General features: G+C 34.1%; 1 protein-coding gene across 2 annotated transcripts in view; it reads right to left on the bottom strand.

Moving 5' to 3' along the window:
• The window catches only part of SppL (signal peptide peptidase-like protein), a 391,868-nt gene that overhangs the window by 72,046 nt on the left and 297,213 nt on the right, over positions 1-22,609 (bottom strand). For both annotated transcript variants that reach the window (XM_090413421.1, XM_090413422.1), the window contains one exon: positions 16,379-16,450. In XM_090413421.1, coding sequence (XP_090269547.1) covers positions 16,379-16,450 — 72 coding nt within the window. The remainder of the gene's footprint in view (positions 1-16,378; positions 16,451-22,609) is intronic.

Raw genomic sequence — 22,609 nt, 5'->3', positions numbered from 1 at the left:
CTACAAGTCTGCAAGATTCTCTGACTAAATTGAATAACTGTTGTAATAGATATGGTATGAAGGTCAGTAATAAAAAGACAAAGACAATGAAAATAGGCAAAATTAATGAAAATGTCAACTGTGTTGTGAATGGAGAACTTGTGGAACAAGTAAAACATTTCAGCTACTTAAGCATGATTTTTACTGAAGATGGTAAATTAAATATAGAAATAGACAACTGAATCAACAAAGCTGGTATGGTAGGAAGTCAACTGAATAAATTCATATGGAATAAAAAAGAAATTAGTGAGAACACTAAATTAACTGTATACAAGACAGTGTTCAAACAAGTCTTAACTTATGGACCTGAGAGCTGGGTCAGAAGTAAAATACTTGACCAAAGACGACTAGAGACCGCAGATATGAGAGTCCTAAGAAAGATTATAGGCATGAACAGATGGCATCAATGGCAATATCATATTAAAAATGAGGATATCTGGAAAGAACTTGACATCGTTAGCATCCAGGAATGCATTAGCAAAGATAATTTCAGGTGGTATGGTCACTTAAACAGAATGGGCGAAGAAAGATTAGCAAAACAAGTGTTCTCTGCCAGGTTGGCAGCAAAACGACCCAGAGGAAGACCAAGATATAGGTGGATTGATACGGTACAAAGTGCCTTAGACGATAGAAATATAAGATCTGATAATGTTGGAGTCTTGACAAGTAACAGACTGATTTGGAGGAAAATTGTAGATAGGAAGTTAGAAATGATGTAATTTTTTTCATGTAATACTATCATATTCCTGCCATGTACCCCTCAAGGGGTACATGGCAGGAATTTGATGATGATGATGAGGAGAAAAGAGAAATTATTAGTAATAGTTCAGGCTATACAGTTGTAGCCATCTGACTATTCATAAAATTAAAAATCAGAATGAAGATTCAATGCGGTGCTGAATTTAAACAATGCTGGATGATGCCACGTTCTGTTGTTCAAGTTCATAATGTCTGAGGTCTGACTGAGGTATATTTTTTATTAAAGCTGACCAATGTGGAGAATAAATCCTTGATTTTTATTGCATTGTGTTGGTATTTTAAGGATGTTTGCAGCTTCTTTAAATTTCCTTATGTAACAGTTTTTTTTTTTTTTATGTACGACATGTTTGTTTTTTGCCAGAGTACATTGTGGCTGGTGGAAGTGGTATGGAAAGCTAGACCCGATTTGTGTTCGCTTCTGTTTTGCACATCCTTTTGGTGTTTGTTCATGTGAATTTTCCCAGATCTTCCTGTCTGTCCTACGTAGCAGATGCCGCAAGAACATTAAATTTTGTAAACACCTGGTTTTTTTAAAGGATGATGAGGAGGTTTCGGGGATGTAGAAATCTCGAAATTTTTTCCAGCGGCAGAAAGGCTACCTTGATGTTATATTTATTAAGTAATTTAGCCATCTTCTCTGTAACATTTTTGATATATGGAAGGTATATCAAAAATGTATAGCATGATAACGTTTTTGAAATCTTGTTTCTGAGAGATGCTTGTAGGAGGTGTGTGGAGGATTTTTTGATAGTCTTGGTTTCATAACCATTCTTTTGAAAGATCTGTGTTAGATATTCTAATTCTTCATTTCTCTGTTTTTCTGTGCTGGAAATGTGATACGGTCTCTCTCACTTAGGTTTTTATTAGACATATTTTTTGCAAAGGGTGGTGGTGTGAGGGCGCATTAAGAAATCTTCCTGTGTTGGTGGGTTTTCTATATATATTGAGAAAGAAAGTTTATTATCCTTTTTACTGACTTCTAATAGAATGTCTAGAAAAGGCAGTTTCCTAAGTTCTTCTTGTTCTAAAGTAAATTTTATATTATTATGCAAATTATTTAGGTAATCTTTAAAAGCAATGAGTTCATCTGTTGTTCCTGGCCATATGATGAATATATCGCTACATAGTGTAGCCATATTTTTGGTTTTTATGATAATTATTTAAAGCATTACAGTAAAACCCCGAAGTTACGCAGTAGGTGGGAACAACAAAAAGCGCATAAGTAGAATTCGCGTAACTCGGGGTATACTTTTGCATGTAATTTAAATATACAAACATACAATTGGGACCAAAGGTTTACAAAAACACCTATATTTTTTAAGAAATATAATCATAATTGTAGTTTTTTTGAACATAAAAAAAAGTTATTTCGATGTCGATGGTTTCATAAAATCTAATAGATTCGTCTGACGGCATAATGTCTTTTTCTTGTCAAGCAAAATTTCTTCATAGCAAGCTAATGATTTTTTTTATTCCTTGCCTTGTGGCTACAATTCGTTCCTTATTAGAATCTATGTACGACATAGATTATCTCCAAAATCTGCAAACCTTTCTTTTATGATTGTTCTTACTGTGGATTCCTGTAGATCGAACTTCTTGGCTAGCTCACAAATTTTCATTCCGCCTTCAAAATCCTTAATAATGTTGAGTTTTGTTTCCAAAGTCAATGTTTTTCTTTTCTTGCTAGCTGTAGAAGAATCGGACTTGCTTCTTTTGGATAACATTATTATTTTTATGTGATAAAATTTTTATCAAGAACATAACATTAAACAATCGCAAGGTTTGTAGACTATAAAAATCATGTATGAACGGAGACCGTGCAAAACACGTCAGTGCTTGTTCAGAGCATGTGCGACACTGGCGAAAGCGGCCGGCGCCTGAAAGGTACGACTAGTGGTGAGGCGTGAAGCGGGATGGGAATATGTACATATAAGAAACTGCGTAACTCCGGATTCGAGTAAGTCGGAGTATAATTGTATTTTCAAAGTTTTCCATATATAGGTTAGCTAATGCCGGAGAAAGGGAAGAGCCCATAGCCAATCCTTCCTTTTGTTCCCAAAATTTGTCTTGATACATGAAAAAAGTATTATTTATACAATGTTTATAAAGATCTACGATATCCGGGGGAAAAAGGTCTTCCAGGAGATTCACAGTTTCGTTTCTTGGAACATTTGTAAATAGGCTGATAACATCCAAACTTGCTAAGACGTCTGAAGGTCCAATATAAATATCTTTTACTTTTTCAATAAAATGTGTACTGTTCTTGATGAAAGAAGATGTTTTTTCTGTATGAGGTAAAATCATGTTGGTGAGATGTTTTGTTAAATTAGAGGTCGGAGATTTTCTACCATCTACTGTTGTTCTTAAGGGAATACCTATCTTATGAATTTTTGGAACACCATATATTCTTGGAACTAATGGGTGTTTTGAATGTAGGGTTCTTTTGAGTTCTTCAGTCCAGTTAGGTCTCTTTTTGATTAGATCATTGGTTTTATTGTGAGTGCGCGAAGTGGGATCTCTGTCTAAAGGTTTATAGGTATTAGAATCTTCAAGAAGAGTTTTCATTTTATTATTATAATCTTCACAGTTCAACACTACTGTTGAATTCCCTTTATTTGCTTTGATTATAACGATATTTTTGTCTCACTTTAATTCTTTGAGGGAAGTGTATCCGTGTAAGGAAGATTCCATTGAGGTAATTTACTTTGCAATAGTAATGCTGTGGTTTGTGTGCAGATGAGATCTGATGTATTACGAGGTAAATTTCTTATTCCTTTTTCTATTTGTGCCATTATGTCAATTTTGGGAATGAAACGTGGCATTAAGGCAAAGTTAAAGCCTTTTAGGAGTAGATTATTTTCTTCTCTTGATAGGATTCTTGAAGAAAGGTTGATAACTACTTTGGCATAATCTAGGTGTTTTCTTTGTTTTTGTTTTTCGTGAAGAAGTAAGTTGAATTTTCTGATTAAAGTATGCTTCTTCCGATCAGAGATTGCCACAGCCTTGTTATATGTGATGATGTCAATATTGTTCCACAGGCTGGATGAAAGAGATGTGGCTAACTCACTATGTAGAGAAAATGTATCCAGACTTATTTGTGCTAATTCAGATCTAGTGGCTGCAATCCTTTCTCTCAGAATAGCTAGTTCTATTCTTCAGTAAATTCTGTTGGCTTTATTTGTATGGAATGCACGCTTGATTTGGATGAACTTAGGAACGATTTCGTTATCTCTGCATTGGATTAAGAATATAAGATGGTTGATGAAATTAAGATGTTTAATACATAATTTCTCTAGTTGCGTAACTTTATACCAAAAGCACTCACCGTAAGTGTTTAATTGTAGGTGGAAGTTTCTGTGGTTTAGAAGTTCACATGGTATATTCTGGTAATTGGACCACATTTTTTTAATAAGCTATATAAAACATAATGAATTAATAAAAGACCCGACAAGTTTCGCAAGTCGTTTGACTTACATCTTTAGGGGTAAAAGGTAACTTAAAGTTTAAAACACAAAGAAAAGAGAAATTATTAGTAATAGTTCATACTATACAGTTGTAGCCGTCTGACTATTCATAAAATTAAAAATCAGAATGCAGATTCAAAGCAGTGCTGAATTTGAACAATGCTGGATGATGCCACGTTCTGTTGTTCAAGTTCATAATGTCTGAGGTCTGACTGAGGTATATTTTTTATTAAAGCTGACCAAACTTGGTGGAGAATAAATCCTTGATTTTTATTGCATTGTGTTGGTATTTTAAGGATGTTTGCAGCTTCTTTAAATTTCCTTATGTAACAGTTTTTTTGTTTTTTTTATGTACAACATGTTTGTTTTCTGTCAGAGTACATTGTGGCTGGTGGAAGTGGTATGGAAAGCTAGACCTGATTTGTGTTCACTTCTGTTTTGCACATCCTTTTGGTGTTCGTTCATGCGAATTTTCCCAGATCTTCCTGTCTGTCCTACATAGCAGACGTCACAAGAACAATAAATTTTATAAACACCTGGTTTTTTTAAAGGATGATGAGGTTTCGGAGGATGTAGAAATCTCGGAATTTTTTCCAGCGGCAGACAGGCTACTTTGATGTTATATTTGTTAAGTAATTTAGCCATCGTGTCTGTAACATTTTTGATATATGGAAGCGTGAAAATCCTCCACACACCTCCTACAAGCATCGCTCAGAAATAAAATTTCTGAGCGATGCTTGTAGGAGGTGTGTGGAGGATTTTTTTGATAGTCTTGGTTTCATAACCATTCTTTTGAAAGATCTGTGTTAGATATTCTAATTCTTCATTTCTCTATTTTTCTGTGCTGGAAATGTTATACGCTCTCTCCCTTAGGGTTTTTATTAAACCTATTTTTTGTGAAGGGTGGTGGTGTGAGGGCACATTAAGAAATCTTCCTGTGTTGGTGGGTTTTCTATATATTGAGAAAGAAAATTTATTATCCTTTTCATTGACTTCTAATAGAATGTCTATTAGAAGATAAAATTGTATGCTGGCATAAAAATAATAAAAAGTTTAGTATTGGACCATGTGGTGTATTTTAAATATATTAGAATATGTTGCAATTACAGAATACTATAGAGAACAGAAATCAGAGTAAGACATTACATTAAAAAAATCATTACATCACAAGCTAGAATGATTCCACTCTTTCACTATTCAACTTTCACTATTTGTGAAAATAATTAGTGATACTTGATTAGTTTTTTTGGATTATTATTTTTGAACATTTGTTTATTTGTATGTGTTGTCTGCTTGTTTGTATGGTGTTAAAAACTGTTATTTTTGTTATAAGTATACTGTATTATACATTATGGCACAAACAAAAAGAAAAACTTGAGGAGGATTTCAGTATTCATGATTTTGTTCCCTGCATCATGTATGAAATGTATTCATGCCATAGATGAAAGATTTGTGGAAAGAGAGTGTGTTTAGACCACATTTTTTTAAAAAGCCATATAAAACACAATGAATTAATAAAAGACCTGACAAGTATATACTGGCATTTTATCAGAAGGTATGAAATTTGCTTACCTGCAGACGAACACTATGTTTAGGATGTTTGTATGTGTTGAGTGCCAATGGAACTCATGCTTGATTGAATAAAAACAATGCTAGGTAAGGATTAAAAAACAAGTTTAATACTTCCAATGTTTTGTCTCAGTCACTGATAAATCTTCAGGAAGTACAATCTAAATTGTAAACCACACAAAGGCAGCAAAATACTAAGGGAAAACAGACAAAAGTCTAGAGTGTTAACAACACAGAGCACCTGGTGAGTGCCGACTTAGTTGCAATACAGAATCTCTGAGAATTAATGTTTCCCATATTTTGGCAAATTTAATATATCCATTATTATTCAGATTGTACTGGTTTTTAATAGTGCATGCATATTCAAAACAATAGAATATCAGGTCTCGGTGCTAAATGTAACAAATGGCTTTCAGTCCTGAGGTTATTATTATTCTCTGAGACCTCCAGGGAGTGAAGGACTCATTGAGGGAAGCTATAAATCACCCAAACCAGCTATCATACTATCCCTTAAATTCATTCACACTAGACGCACTCACTACCCCTAAGGGCAAATTATTCCATTCACTCACTGCTCTGTGGGAGAAAAACCTGGCTCTTACCCCTTTCTTGACTGTGAACAAACTTAACAGAGAACAGGGAGTCACCACAAACAGTGGTGACTCCCTGGGCAAGCGCAAATTTTAAAATTGAGTCACCATACCATATTACCTATTTTTTCTTAGATATTAACTGACTTACCTTGTATTGTTATTAAAATTTTGATCCGAGTTCACTATTTTCCTGTCTGTTCTTGTTCTCATCCTTTTTCTTACCCTGTCTAAGTTTAGGCAAACGTTTTTCTACCTTTTCCAATTCCGTGGTTGGTCGATTTTCTAATGATTTCTTTTAATCGAGCTATTTCTGATGTCAACGTATCCTAAGATAAATTATTATCATCACTGCAGCAGTGCTTTTGTTTATGAGGGCAAAGGCACTCCTCAGTAGCTACAACTTTAGCTGTAGTCACTGTCTTGTTACGAGTTTACGGTGCCATTTTTAAAAGTAGTAAAAACTAATAATATTTCTGAAATTATGTTATAAAATGCTGCAATATAATAATTATATAAAATCTACAATAATATACTAAAAATACACAATTAAATCTAAGTAAACACTTAATAAATCAACAAAAATCACAAATCTTTCAGGAGCTCTCTGACAATACGTCTTTTCACCTGATTGCCTCGACACCAGATCCAATGATACAATAGAACCAATCATCTATGTACAAAAATGGAAGCAGGGTTCGACAAAAGTTGCAGCCAGACTTGGAAAAAAGAACAGGAAGCATAAATTGGCGTTTGGATACAATGCAAGTTTTCTGCTTTTGGTCCCTTCAAATTCACAGCCTGGCAATTGCAATGAAAGTCAGTTGCAGTACTCTCCAATATTCTCTTGAACAGTCACATTTCTTGAAGAAAAACAAGATTTACTTCAAGAAATTATAGTGTGAATTTTGTTCCATGAGAGAAGGAATCAGTGGTAGACATTTGATCTACCAGGAGAACAAAGAAGATCCCCAAGTATACTTAAAAAGGTTAACTGATAAGGAAGTGATCAAAAATATTTTGAGGGTAGTTAGGATTATTTGGGCAAAACCTCCATAGCTCAATCAGTATCAAAAATGCTCCTTACCTTTATCACAGCTTTCCCTTCCAGAAACTCAGGTTTTCATTCCACAAAACAGGCAAACCAGCCAGAAGACCACACAGAAAGTTATAGACATACCAGATAATGCAGATAGGTAATCAGGTTTCTAGGTAACTTAGTCATGACTAGCCAGTAAGACTAACCAGAAAAAAAAGATGGATGAATGGAATTAGGATTATTTTTATTCTGGCAAGCACATGAATAATTTGTGCAAGATCAATGATAATAGCAAATGCTCTAATGAATCAATAAATGAAATTACTGATTCATTAGAGCATTTGCTATTAAAATGAAGTTGAAAATGGAAAACCAGCTGAAATTGAGCATTATACTATGATATTATGAAAATTGTAATGCAGTAAATCTATACTTAGAATAATGAAGTCAAAAAGGTCAGAAATGTTCGTAGTGAGAATAATTTACAAAAAATGAACTTGAGAAAATGAGGCAGAGATTTTTAAACAATATGATAAAGAGGAAACATGATCTAGATCATCCAGTCTGATATCAAACATTTAAATCCCATTCTGACTAATAAAGAAAGAGTCATATGGTTTCATATCAGTGATGCAAATTATATAGAAATAGTGGATATTAAAGATACAACATTACTTCAAAGCTGAATGTACGTAGAAACTATTTATGTAGTACAAAACTAAGTTTTGTAATGTGACCAGAGAACTTATAAGAATGAAATCTTCTGTATCAGAGTTGCCTTAGCATATATTACTTAAAACAATATGACCACTGTATTTTCATAAGCGCTCTGGTCAAATTACAAAACTTTCATAGTTTCTACATACATTCGGCTTTGAAATAATATTAGATCTTTAATATCCACTATTTCTTTTTAATTTATGTTATTGAAATGAAGATATATGGCTCTTTCTTTATTAATTACTTTTATGCACCAACCAGGTGTTCACTGACACTGGATTACTTTAGAATTGAATGAGAGTTTTTACTTTCTTAAGCTTTCTGCCTGATTCCAGAAAAGAATGGCATGCGTCAGTGAACTCTAGCAGTTTGTCTGCTGCTTCACCAAGTTGAGGCTTGGCTCGGTGGCAGTACTTGGTTCTCATCATGCTGGGCAGAGGTTCGAGTCTGTGATTAGCGGAGTGCAGAGATTAGTAAGAGATCCAGTTTTGGAGTTACTTGAGAGAGTAACTCCAAAACTGGATCTCTCAATTGGCAATTGAATAACTGATAATAAATTATATATTTAGTTTAATCCTTTATCCAGGTGTAAGCAAACAAAGTTTGCGCCTGAAGAAATATGAAGGTGGACTTAGTTCTCATCACTTTTCTTAGTATCCTATAATGCAAATCACATCTCCCTGAGGAGATTTATAATGCTATGCAATATGGGATGGGTCACTACCAGACTGGTTTTGACCTTTATTTAGGTCTCATCAAGTGGGAGGAAGACCCAGAGGTGGTGATACTAAGGTGGAAGCAATGGAGAAGTCATATTTACCTATACGAGTTGCCAAAAGGTGTCTCACCTTATTATTAAATTACTCTGGATTAGAGAAAGATGTTGGAAGTTTTTTCCACTTGGTTAGACTATAAATTATATATTTAATATATTATAAATGATATTATATTTTATATTAATATTATTAAAATAAATTATATATATATATACCATGTGAAACCTCCTACAGATAACATTTCCTCGGCTGAATGACAGGCCTTAAAAAACTTAAAAACAACAGAAATATAATAATATTACCGGCAGATAAAGGCAATGCTACCGTAGTCCTCGATTCTGAAGAATATCACAATAAGATGCTTTAATTACTTGAAAATAATACATATTCAATACTACAGGAAGATCCAACACGGGAACTTCAAAACCGCACAAACAATTTATTGAAGACTACAACTGAACTATCTTCTTCCTTTGTTAACAATACCATCGACTTTATATCACAAATTAAAGATATAACTATCAACGAGAATGACATAATAGCAAGTTTTGACATAGTTTCCTTATTTACAAATGTCCCTACAGAAGAAGTGCTAATATTACTAAAGAACAAATTATCCAAAAAAATGTTTGCTTTAACGCAATGGGTTAAGTCTTTAACAAGACTTAACCCATTGCATTAAGTCTTGTTACTTCCGACATCAAGACACCATCTGCAAACAGAACCAAGGTCTAGCGATGGGCAACCCTTTATCTCCTATTCTTGCTAACATTTACTTGGAGGATTTTGAAACTAAAGATATATCATCCTTCTCATTTAAACCAAAACTTTGGAAACACTATGTAGATGACATTTTTATTATTTGGAGTCACGGCCATAACTCTCTCATAGATTTTCTTAATCATCTCAATAATCAGCATCCTAATATAAAATGCAGTCAAACTTGAATATGACAATTCCCTACCATTCCTGGATATAAAACTTTCACACTGCTCTGGAAAATTTAGAATCTCCATGTATAGAAAACCTATGCAAACTAATAGATATCTTCACAGTCAGTCCCATCATTTTCCTCCACAAAAACTTGGAACTATTTCTACCTTGGGACATAGAGCATGCTCTCTTCTGAATGACCCAGATGAACTTCAAAAAGAAATTAATTACCTCTCTCATGTCTTTAGACAAAATGGATATTCTGATAAAACCATTCAAATATTTCTTCTAAATCCTCCTAGCCAACGCACTGAAGAAATAACTAACTTTAAGGGTAACATCTCCATCCCATACATCAGTTCAGTTTCCAAAAAATTAGCTCAAGTTCTTAAAAAGTATAACATCAGGACCTTATTCACTACACTTCCAAAAATCCGCTTGCTAGTAAGCCATCCAAAGCCTTGTCATCATAATCTGAAGTATCCTGGCGTATATAAGATATGGTGTGATTGTAATATCCCTTATTTTGGTCAAACAAATAAATCTATTGAATTACGTATGGAGGAACACAAGAGAGACATCTCTTACAAAAGAACACATGCCAGTGCCTTGTCCAGTCATGTTCTTTTCTCGAACAATCCTGATGATGAACACCAGGGTTATTCAGTCTGCTGGGATAGATCCGAAAACATCTTTCGTTGCCATGATGAGTTTGAGAGAAAAATTGTGGAGTCCAGAGAAATCATCCTTAATTGTGAACATTTAAATAACAATTTGAGCTACAACATCCCTGATAGTCACTCTGCTGTTGTTCGGTACCGGCGTTCGTGAGAGTCTGCAAGCAAGCACTCAACAAACAATGCCACGTTTGTAAGAACAACTTAAATGTAAATACAATGGTTTTTCATGTCAATTATGTAGTGCAATTTTCCTGTGCGTCACAGTTTTAAACTTCGGTGTTTTTATTACTGTTTTCTATTCTTAGAAGACACCTGAAGAAGGCTGTCAAAAGCCGAAACTAGTTGTGTTTTTATTTCAATAAAGCCTTACCATTATTCTCAGGTTTAGTCATCAAATCTCTTTATTAATATATATATATATATATATATATATATAAATTAATTATATTATTAAAAATAAATTATATTTTAATAACAAGGTGTGACACCTTTTGGCTACTTGTATATGAAAATATGACTTCTGCACTACTTCAACCTTATTATCACCTCTGGGTCTGGCTCCCACTGAAGAGACCTCAATAAAGGTCAAATGTCATTAAATGGAGGTACATTAACATCGGAGATCCAATCTGTGACATCTGTTACCAATTGGAAACAGTAGAACATGCATTCTACAGCTGCCTTCTTGCTCAGCGTATTTGGAACAGATTATGTAACATGTTGGGAATGCCACTACTTATAACAGAACAGGTTATTTTTTTTACAATACCCACCACCTGTCAGCAATGGGAGGAGAATTTTGATTTTTATAATTAATGAATTAAAATACCATTTATGAAAGGTTAGAAAAAAACATGGATTTGAAAACCAGCAATATGACATCCAAATGCTTTATAATCTTGTATTCTGAAAATTTTATTGTTCAGTCAGATGTTTTTTGTATTTAGAAAGGAGCATTCTAGGAGATAGCAAATTTATCACAAGATGGTGTAGACCACCCACATTATGTAATATTCACCAGGGGGAGATAAAATTCTGTCTATCTTGCTAGGAGAGGTTTTTTAAATAGTTCCATCCTCTTAATTCAATGTAGTCTTATAGTCAATTGCAGGGATGACTGGAGAGCAATCCCAGACAGAGAAGACCAACTCAAAGAGGTTAAACCCAGATGGGGCTAACCACCCGGGTATCAGTCATCCTTGCAGTTTAGTTTCAATTGGTCTTTTGTTTGTTCATCTATATGAGATTGGTGAAAAAGGAAAACTGATAGCCTTTGGCTATATGATGATATAAAAGAGCTGAAGCCTTTTCTCTCTTTCTCATGCTATCTATCTGTCTTTTTTTTTCTCCTAATACTATCCGGCTCTCTTGCACCCCTATACTAACTACTCTAGGCCTATGATGAGCAATCCTTTACTTTTTCACCTCAACAAAAGTAGAAACCAGTCTGGGTAGTGACCCTTCCCATAATGCATAGCATTATACATGACCTCAAGGAGATGTGCTTTGCATTATGGGATACTAAGGAAAATGATGAGAACTTAGTCCATCTCTGCCACGAGTTGCCCCAATCCTGAAGATACTTCAGATGCGAACTTTGTTTTCTTACACTTGGATAAAGGATTAAACTAAATATATAATTTATAATCAAATCAAGTGAATAACTGAATTGCCTGTTCTCTAAATAGAATCAATTAGTTTGAAACAGTGGTCAGGCCAGTGAAACCGTTATCAATATATCAATATATATCCATATATATTCACCTAATAAAAGGAGAATATATATGGAGACTTTTTTTTTTAAATTACTACTGTGTTTCCTGTTTTCAGCTGAGCAAAGCACAAAATTAGCTTTTATCAGGTATTGATTTTCAAAAATATTACATCATCTTTTTTTTTTGTGTGTGTGAACTTGATTGTGAAAATATTGCTAAACAATATTTTGACTAATTGAAACGTAAGTAAATATTTTAATTTTAAGAATAATAAATACAGCATGGATACATTAACCTAATTCTTCTGTCATAATTTTTTGCTAAACGATATGAACTGCCAATATACGAATATCTGATGTATGCACATGCGTGTGTATATATAAACGATAATGTTTGTTAATGTCCTCAGGGGCTCACTTTAGTGAGTACAGGCATGGCAAACCCGAGGTACCTGATGCTGGACCACGCCTTACTTCATGTAATATACATCTGTTATATTATCTGTAGACTGGTTCCTCCTCTTCTTTTATTGCTTCTTTCTTCTCTTCTTACTCCTTACCCGCAATGCTATTAGAGTATCCGAGGGCTAGGGATGAATCTTTCCTATTTTGCTGTGTCATTTCATCTTATGCACTATTGCGAGGCACCAACCCATCTGGCCAGTGTGGTGCTATAAGGCCAAATACCTCCCCATGAAGACAATGCAAATGATGAATAAAATAGGAAAATTACATACTGGCTTGTCCGTCGCCCAGCATAAAAAGGGACACGTCCTGGACTTAGGCAGAGTCTAGGTCAAAAAATATGCCACAATCTCCACTAGCTACAATGAGTCCACATACAGTGCACAATGATAGAAGGATATTAGTAGGAACATATAACTACAGATCTCTACGGGATGATGATAGATTGGAAGAACTGATGAAGGAATTGGAACATATAAAATGGGACGCTGTGGGCCTTTCATCAGAGATAAGAAGGAAAGAAGAAACTCTCATGTGATTAAAAGATGGACATCTACTCTACCACTGTGAATGTGACAGAAACTAAACTGGTGGTGTAGGATTCCTAATAAAACAATCAAGGACAATGTCCTGTTTGTTAATAAAATAACATCAAGAATAGCTGAACTAAGTCTCTTCATAAATAAAAGATACCAACTGAAAATTATACAAGTATATGCACCAACTACGGACCATCCAGATGAAGAGATAGAAGATTTCAATGAAACATTAGAATCGCATTAAATAATTCTAAAAATTCTACATAATTATAATGGGTGACTTTAATGCCAAGATTGAAAGCAGAGATGACCATCTGGACTCCATTGGTAAATTTGGATTTGGACAGAGGAATGAAAGAGGAGAAAGACTTATTGAATTCGCAGAAGAAAATAACCTTTTTATTATGAACAGCTTTTTCAAGAAGAAAATCAACCGAAAATGGACTTGGACAGACAAACTTACAATGAAATAGACTTCATCCTCTCCAACAGAAGATATATAATAAAGAATGCCGAAGTGCTTAATAGATTTAATACAGGAAGTGACCACAGACTAGTAAGGGCAAAAGTATGGATCAGCAAAAAATGGGAACGGAATAAGCTCATAAGAAAAAAGTCCAATTAAGTGAATCTACAAAACCTCTACCACAATAAAAGCTGTTATAGAGAATCACTCAAAAATGAACTAAAAAAGTTAAACACAGCTACTACCATCAATGATGCTAATGAAATATTAACAAAATCTATCTTGAATTGTGCATTAGAAATAGGAGGTGTAAAAAGGCACCAAAGAGAGGAAAAACTAAGACAGGAAACCTTAGATCTGATGAAGAAAAGAAGAGACACGAAAAGAGATTTGAATGACACCAATAAAATAGAATATGCAGAAATTTGTAAAACTATACGTAAAAGGATGAAACATGAACTTAGATCCTATAATACTAGGAAAATTAAAGAAACAATAGAAAACAATAGTAATATGAAGATCCTAAGATGAACATTATCAGTTGGAACATAGAAAATAGTTGCTGAAAGAGGAAAAAATGGTGAACTTTAAAAAAAATAGAGATGCAATAATCAAGAGAATTCAGGAATTTTATATTGAACTCTATGAAGACAAAGACCGGGACATCCAAGAATCATCTATGGATAACTCAAATGAGGAAAAACATGATGCCCCTGATTTCTTACAAGGTGAAGTGGAAATGGCGCTGCTGTAAATTAAGAATGGAAAGGTCCCAGGAGAAGGTGGAATTATGGTAGACTTCTTAAAACTGGGAGGAAGCCCCGTTATCAAACAGCTGACTAATCTCTTTAATAAATGCCTAAAACAGAGAAAAATTCCAAAAAAATTGGAACAATTCACTTCTATTATTAATTTTTAAAAAGGGCAATAAGGAAGAAATTAAAACTACAGACCTATAAGCCTACTCCCCACCATATATAAAGTTTTCACAAAAATTATAAATAATAGAATAAAATCTAAACTAGAGGGAATGCAATCCTGTGAACAAGCTGGATTTAGAAAGAATTACAATACTTTGGACCATATTCACACATTAAGACAGCTCATTGAAAAATCATAGGCCAGACATAAATCCTTATGTCTGGCCTATATAGACTATGAAAAAGCACTGATTCAGTTAAATCATCTGCAACACTAAAAGCACTGAAAGTTCCCAATACAAAAAGGCATCCGGCAAGGTGACACCATATCTCCCAAATTATTTACAGCTGCATTAGAGGAAGCCTTTAGAAGCCTTGATAGGGAAACAAAAGGAATGAACATAAATGGAGAAAGGCTGCATCATCTGAAATTTGTAGATGATATTGTCCTAATAGCAGATAATCTTGAAGATCTGGAAGAAAGGCTAAATTAGCTAAACGAAGCCTCCAAAGTTAATTAGATTAAAAATAAATAGATAAAAAACAAAAATAATGATGAATAAATATATTAACCATAGAACTGTCAAAGTTGAAAACCGTGAAATAGAACAAGTTATTTCATATGTATATTTGGGCCAACTGTTATCCTTTGAAGAGTGCCAAAGAAAAGAGATTGAACGAAGAATTCACCTTGGATGAATGGCTTATAGAAAAATAAGAGACATTCAGAAGTGACATCCCTATGAGTCTAAAAAGGAAAGCTTTCAACAGTGCATATTTCCTGTCCTAACATATGGAGGAGAAACATGGACTTTAACAGAAGCCCTAAACAAAAAGCTAAGAACAACACAACATTGCATAGAAAGAAGTATGCTAAAAATAACATTAAGAGATAGGAAGACAAATACCCGGATAAGATCTCAAACAGGTGTCATGGATATTGTAAAATACATTAAACAGGCTAAGTTCAGATGGGCTGGCTATATTGCCAGAAGCAGTGACGGGAGATGGACTATAAAAACAACAGAGTGGAGACCAATGGATGGTGCAGACAAAGAGGAAGACCGAGAAGAAGGTGGAGGGATGAACTGGAACAAATTGCAGGAGTGAGATGGATGGGAGAGGCAGAAAATCGAGTGATCTGGAAAATCATGGGGGAGACCTTCGTCCAGCAATGGACAGAACCAAAAGGTTGAAGAAGAAGAAGAAATATGGAGACTTGGGCAGTGGTCGTAATAAAGCAACTCTGATGATGGAGATAGTATTCTCATAATCTCTGGTCAAATTACAAAAATCTCATAGTTTCTACCCATTGTGAAACTGGTGTGTGCATGTGTGTAAAATTGCTTCGTTTAATAATTCTTCAAAAATACTAAGTCTTAAGATTTTTTTCTCATCTACTATGATACAGCCAATATGTTTAGTAAAGGGTTTCAGATAGCATAAAACATGTGGTCTCTAGAGCAGGATTTCTAGCTAATTTTAGACTTAATTACAAATATACCTTTCATGAATAGTATCTAACATTACAAAAAATTAAAGCTAGAAGAAGTTGCCTCAACTAGAGCAGCTTTTCTTTTGAAGCTATAGATAAGGAGATTATTATGTTTTTTTTAAACAACAAAAAAAAAAAAAACAACTAAGTAGTCTGACTTTAAAAAAAAACATTAACACTTGTGTTAATGTAAGATTAACAATTACTTACAGGGTTTTCTGCTGGCCTAGTTGCTACTTTCACCATCACGTTAGCATTAAAGATATAGGAAGAAAAAAATACCTGTAACAAATAAATTTGATTACATACGTATTAACAATTCTAACAGATCTCTCTCTCTCTCTAAATATATATGTATATATAGAAGTATAGACTTTGCTGGTTCATGAATATTTGACTAAATTTATAAGGCAGAACACTGAACATCGGAATAAGTGATAATATTTATTTTAATTGATAATACAACATTTCATCATAATTGCACGATTTCTTCAGGTGAAAATACAGTGGTACCTCGACTTACGAACTTAATTAGTTCCCGACCGGGGTTCATATCTCGAAACCCAATTTTCCATTATATCTTATGGGAAATCAATTAATCTGTTCCCAGATTCAAAAATTTAAAACACTATTCTCAACTAAATGAAGAAAATGCAAAGAAATGGAGAAGGAGTGAGAAGGAGCATTTTTACACTATAAATATGCATTTTGTATGCCATTACACATTAATTTTTATTTATGAAATCTTTGGTTTTACATGATTAGTATGAAAATCATCTTCCATTAAATTGTAAAAAAAAGATCAATTTTCTTGTGGCTGGATTTGTGGTTCAGGAGTTTTCGATTTGTTGTCATCAGTTGCATCTTTTTGTCTCTTAGGTGAGGGAGGTTTAAAAAACCTAACCAATGTTGACTGAATCTGTTGTTTCCTTAACACTCTTCTAAGTGATTAATGACATTGTCATTGAAGATATTGGTGGCTCTAGAAACAACACCTTGATTTGAATGCCACTTGTTAATCAATTCTTGCAATTCACCCCAGCGCTTCAAATTTTTTTTGGAATTGCTCTCTTTTTGTTGCTGTCTTCTTCGTCCTCTGAAGACATTTGCTTTTCCTCCTCATCCCTTTCTTTTTCCTGCTCTCTTCTTAACTCCTGTAGCTCTTCAGTGGTCAGCTCAACGTTGTGCTCCTCTCCGTCTGCTTCATCAACTTCCAAATTCATGGTCTTGCCCAGGGAGACAACTGTATCTACAATGTCAATTTCACCTTCAAGTCCTTCCAATGCTGTTCCTCAGACACAATCAGGCCATAACTTTTTCAAGGCTGATTTTAAAGTTCTCACAGAAACATCTTCCCATGCCTGACTAATAAGATACAAACAATGAAGAATATTGAAGTGATTCTTCCAGAATTCCCTGAGGGTTAATTCTGTGTCAGTGATTATTTCGTAAAATCTTTGAAAAAAAAAGAGTTTTGGTATTATGCTTTTTGAAGTTGGAAATAACATACTGATCCACTGGTTGTAGAAGTGGCATGGTATTAGGAGGTAAGAACTTAATTTTGATGAAAGTAAACTCTTCATCCAAATTTTCTTCCAACTGTGGTGGATGTGCTGGAGCACTCTCTATTATAAGAACTTTCTCAGGTAGACCCTTTTCTTATAGATACTGTTTCACTGTGAGAGCAAAGACCTTTGTCATTCACTCACAGAAGAATTGCCTGGTTACCCAAACTCTGCTGTTACCTCTCCACATAATGCTGAGTTTGTGTCTGTTAACTTTCTGCTCTTTAAAGACTAGAATTTTCAGAGTGGTAAACCAACAGAGGTTTTATCTTCAGGTCACCACTGGCATTGGCACAAAAAAGCAAAGTTAGTCTGGCTTTCATTGGCTTGGGTCCTAGCAATGCCATTTCCTCCTTAGTGATGAACGTTCTCTTAGGCATTTTCTTCCAGAAAATGCCCAGTTTCATCAGAGTTGAAAACTTGTTCTGGTCTGTAACCTTCTGACTCCATTAGTTTCTGAAATTCCTCGAACCTTTCAACGGCTTCTTTGTCAGTACTAGCACCTACTTCATGTCTAACAACACTATGGATACCGGTTCTATTCTTGAATTTCTCAAAGCCATCCTTTGCTAGCTTTAAACTCTTTGCTAGTGTCTTTGCTACTGCTAGTGGATGGCAAGTTCTGCAAAAGATCTTTGTAAATAGTTTGAGCTTGTAAACAGATATGTTTTGAGATACACTATCTCCTTTTCAGTTGCATGTCATTAATCCAGATGAGTAGTAAAGTTTCCATTTCTTCCATAACTTTATTTCTTCAAGATGACACGATAGATACTCCTTTGGTCACATCCAGTTCCTTATAAAAATCTGCTTTCTTGACAGTTGTAGCTATGGTGTATTTGGACAAGTCATACTGCTTGCACAGATCACTTTGCCTGACTCCGTTCTCATATTTTCCCACAATCTCTTAATTTCTATTGCGATTTTCTTCTTCTCTTCTTTCGTAGTTTTATTTGGCCTCATGTTGAAAATAATATGCTGATCAGTAAAATGACGCTTATCTGGTAGATTATTCAGAAAATAAACGTGAAGCTACAATAAAACACGTCACTTATAAAAAGAAATACATACAGTACACATAATAATTACAAACCTAAAAAAATCTTCACAAAGCGTATTGTTTGCTTACACAAATACCGAAATAGATACAGAAAAAAGCAAATACATGCAGGCATTTGTATTTCAGATAAATAAGACGTAGTAACAACAATCATTACACTAGAGACGGTTCAGCGCGCGTTCAGCTAAACGTGCATACATATATGCTGGTACTGTACTTTGCATTAAGTCTGTTTCTTGTACTAGGGAAAAAAGTTTTAAAAAAAAGTATAACGTAAAACAGGCTTTAGTTCATTTGAAAAGAAAAGCACCACGGTTCATATCTCGAGTCTAGGTTCGTATCTACAGGTCAAAATGGGATATGAAAAAAGTTCGTATCTCGAAAAGTTCGTAACGAGGTACCACTGTATACAAAGTAGTAAACTAGTTGACAAAACAGTAAGGATAACATAACAATTGTCATCTAACAAAGATGACAACTGTTATGCAGTTATAGAAGAGAATATTGTTATTTTTAAAATATTTCTAATTGTTCAGAATGTTGTACGTTTTTATGCATTCGCACACACAAATGTGTTTGACTATCGAAGGCTAGGATGTACTTGAACAAGTTAATACTTTGGTTAATAAATATTTAGATGTTTAGGATCTAATTATATTTCCAAAGATTCCCAGATTTTTCTCTCCATTGCATCATACAATGGTGTAATAGTTATGATTTATCCATGAAATAGCATTGAATTATTGAATTGCTTGAACTATTCACTGTTATCAACCTCAAAAATATTTATTTTTTCTTGTTAAAATGCAGGTGATAATATATGCATCTTTATGTAAACTATGCTCTCTTCTCATTTATATAAATTCCTGATAGTCAAACAACTCATCACTGAAGACAAATTCCCTATTAAAATTAGTTATTTTTAAAAGAGCTAAAAAATGCTAATAAATTTTACCTCAGGTTAAAAAATTTAGTGCAGGTTAGTAAACTTCTATTTCTTCAGATGGATAGTTGCTAAAACATAGCATCGGTCAATCAGTCATCAATCAATTTAAAAATTAAATTGTTTAAAAATTATTCTGATTTATTAAAATAATTTAGATATTACTATGCTGAACTGTTCATTCAGCACAGAGAAGTATATCCTTACTTTCATTCAAAATGAAGCTATAGCAAATGCAACTTGCTGATGAAACTGCATTTGGGACAGTGCATTCACACCAAACATGAAGATTTCAATATGAAGGTTCTAGGAAAATCTGCAAAAAATTCATGATTGGACTGCAAATACCAGAAGAGAAACAAAGTAACAACTTTTACAGAATATGTAAAGTGAAATAATAAACTGAATTCTGTGAAACACTGATTTCAGTGGTTCATGTTGTATGCTGAGCATTTGTCTCTAAAACATGTTTCAGCTTGGTGATGATTTACACTTATAATTAAAATTTAATGGTATAAAGGCTACATAGAGAAATAATTAAACAATATAGCTTAAAACTCTGTTCTACCCAGGCTTCCCCCTTACAGCTGAACTGTTATTTGTCAGGCCTTCTTGTCCCTATAATAAATTTAGTTTAATCCTTTATCCAAGTGTGAGCAAACAAAGTTTGTGCCTGAAAGTATCTTCAGGACTGGGGTAAGGTGGTACAACACCGGACAACTCGTAGCAAAGGTGGACCAAGCTAACATCACTCCTATTTCAGTATCTCCCATAATGCAAAACACATCTTCTTGCAGATATGTATAATGTTATGTATTAAGGGAAGGGCCACTACCCAGACTAGTTTCGACCTTTGAATCTGCATTCAGATATTTAATTTAATGAACAGTTAGATGGCCACAACTGCATAGAATGAACTATTTTCAGTAATTTCTCATTTCTTGTGTTTAAATTTTTAGTTACCTTTGATCCATGAAGATGTAATTAGATGACTTACGTCTCTTCAGTGGGAGCCAGGCTCAAGTGGAGATACCAGGCAGAAGCATTAGCAAGGTCATCTCTACCTATAGGAGTTGCCAAACGATGTGCTACCTTTTTATTAAATTACTCTGGATTTTATTAAATTACCATGGCATTGAATGCTGAAAGTTTTTGAGTCAGTGACAATCTGTCTCAATGCAAATGGCTTTGCCTGTAGGTACTGTTATTGTGCTTTTAAGACTTCATGAATTTAAAGCTGAGGCTCATTTAGGAAGCCACTCTCAATGCCCTCTCCACTTTATCCATGATAATCATATTACAGACTTAAAATAGATGAAAAAAATAAATATACTACACTGTTATTTATTGATTTTTTTTTTCTTTCAAAAATAAATAAATGAATAATACTTTCAAAACAATATAATTTTTGAAATGCATGTTTTTACTACAAGAAATAACATTCATGTCTGTACCCAGATTTCATCGAAATTTTTATAAATATTGCACATGAAATAGCTTCTCACATAAGCTACTTGCACACTGAAAACAGCTGACATCTCATGAAATCCTTCTTTTTATCCCATAATGTGCAGCATACTTTTATCACAGAACATGTATGATGAAGTGACAGAGCAATAATGAATTATACTCTGGTCACATCAGTGAGAGCTATACCTGTCAAAATATCATAATGGCAGATGTCCTTTTTTTCGCCACTTGTGGTGTTAAAAACACAAGTGGTGAAAATGGCATATTATTATTAATATACCATTGATGGTATAACTGGATGGGCTGCAGCAAGATAAGTTAATTTTATATTTATTCATCATCTTCCTCATCTGCCTAACATGGGCTGAATCCACCACGAACAATAACTTTCCAGTACAATCTACTGTCAGTCAAGTTACTTAAATTTCTTTATTCTGACGATATTGTAGAATTTTTAGATTAAGTGTTGCTGCATGATATTTGTACTTAGAATACAGTGCTTGATTAAATTTCTTACGAAGCACTATTTTTTCATTGTTTCTTGTTAGTACTCTGGAACAAAGTGGTGGTGAGAGGGAGATCATTACTTAGATCGACATGACAGACAAATAAAATGAATGGCATGAATTTTCTAAGAATGGTACAGTGCAGTGAGTGGGAAGATATTGCCAAAGTTTATGTGGAGAAGCGAAATAAGGGAAAGGAGCAGGTGTGGGTATGCAGGTCATGTAATATGCTGATAGAACAAAAGACTTGTTTGAATCAGAGTAGGGAAGATGGTGTGATAAGTGAAACAGTTCTTAAAGAAGATTGTGTGAAAGTTAAGAAACGTACAAAACGGATGACAAAGAAAACTGTTTTGTTCATGATACAGTGTGTCATAATGATGTGATAAAGGCCAAGAGCAAGGATAAACAGAGTGTAATTAGCAGTAAGATGGCAAGTGGGACTGACAATGAAATAGCTTACCTATATACTGTACTAATGTACTATAGGTCGACCAGCCAACATATCGTATATGGGCCCAATATATATATATATATATATATATATTTAAAAAAAAAAAAGAGAGAGATCAAGTGGATGGGTAGTGAAACAAAGAGAACTGTGGATATGTATGGAAGAGTGACATGAATGATGTCAGTATGCAAGAGACAACGAAAGTCTTGAGAGTGGCAATGTATGGGGATTTGATTATGAAAGGTGTGGCAAATGAGAGGATGCCCAGGGTTTGCTTTCCAGGGGGTAAAATGAGTAGTGTGACTGAGACATGGAATACAAGGAGTAAAAAAAAAAGTTGCTAGCAGTAGTGGGAACATTAGACTGGATATCAAGAGGTTGCTGAGAAGGATTAAAGATGATAATGTGATAAAAAAAGAAAATTAGTCAATGTGTTGCCCAGG

Source organism: Typopeltis vanoorti, chromosome 24 (assembly GCF_054136105.1).
Source record: "Typopeltis vanoorti isolate ZY-2024b chromosome 24, IOZ_Tvanoo_1.0, whole genome shotgun sequence".
Taxonomy (NCBI): Eukaryota; Metazoa; Arthropoda; class Arachnida; order Uropygi; family Thelyphonidae; genus Typopeltis; species Typopeltis vanoorti.
Note: the sequence above shows the minus strand (reverse complement) of the source record. Positions and strands in the feature narration are given on the sequence as shown.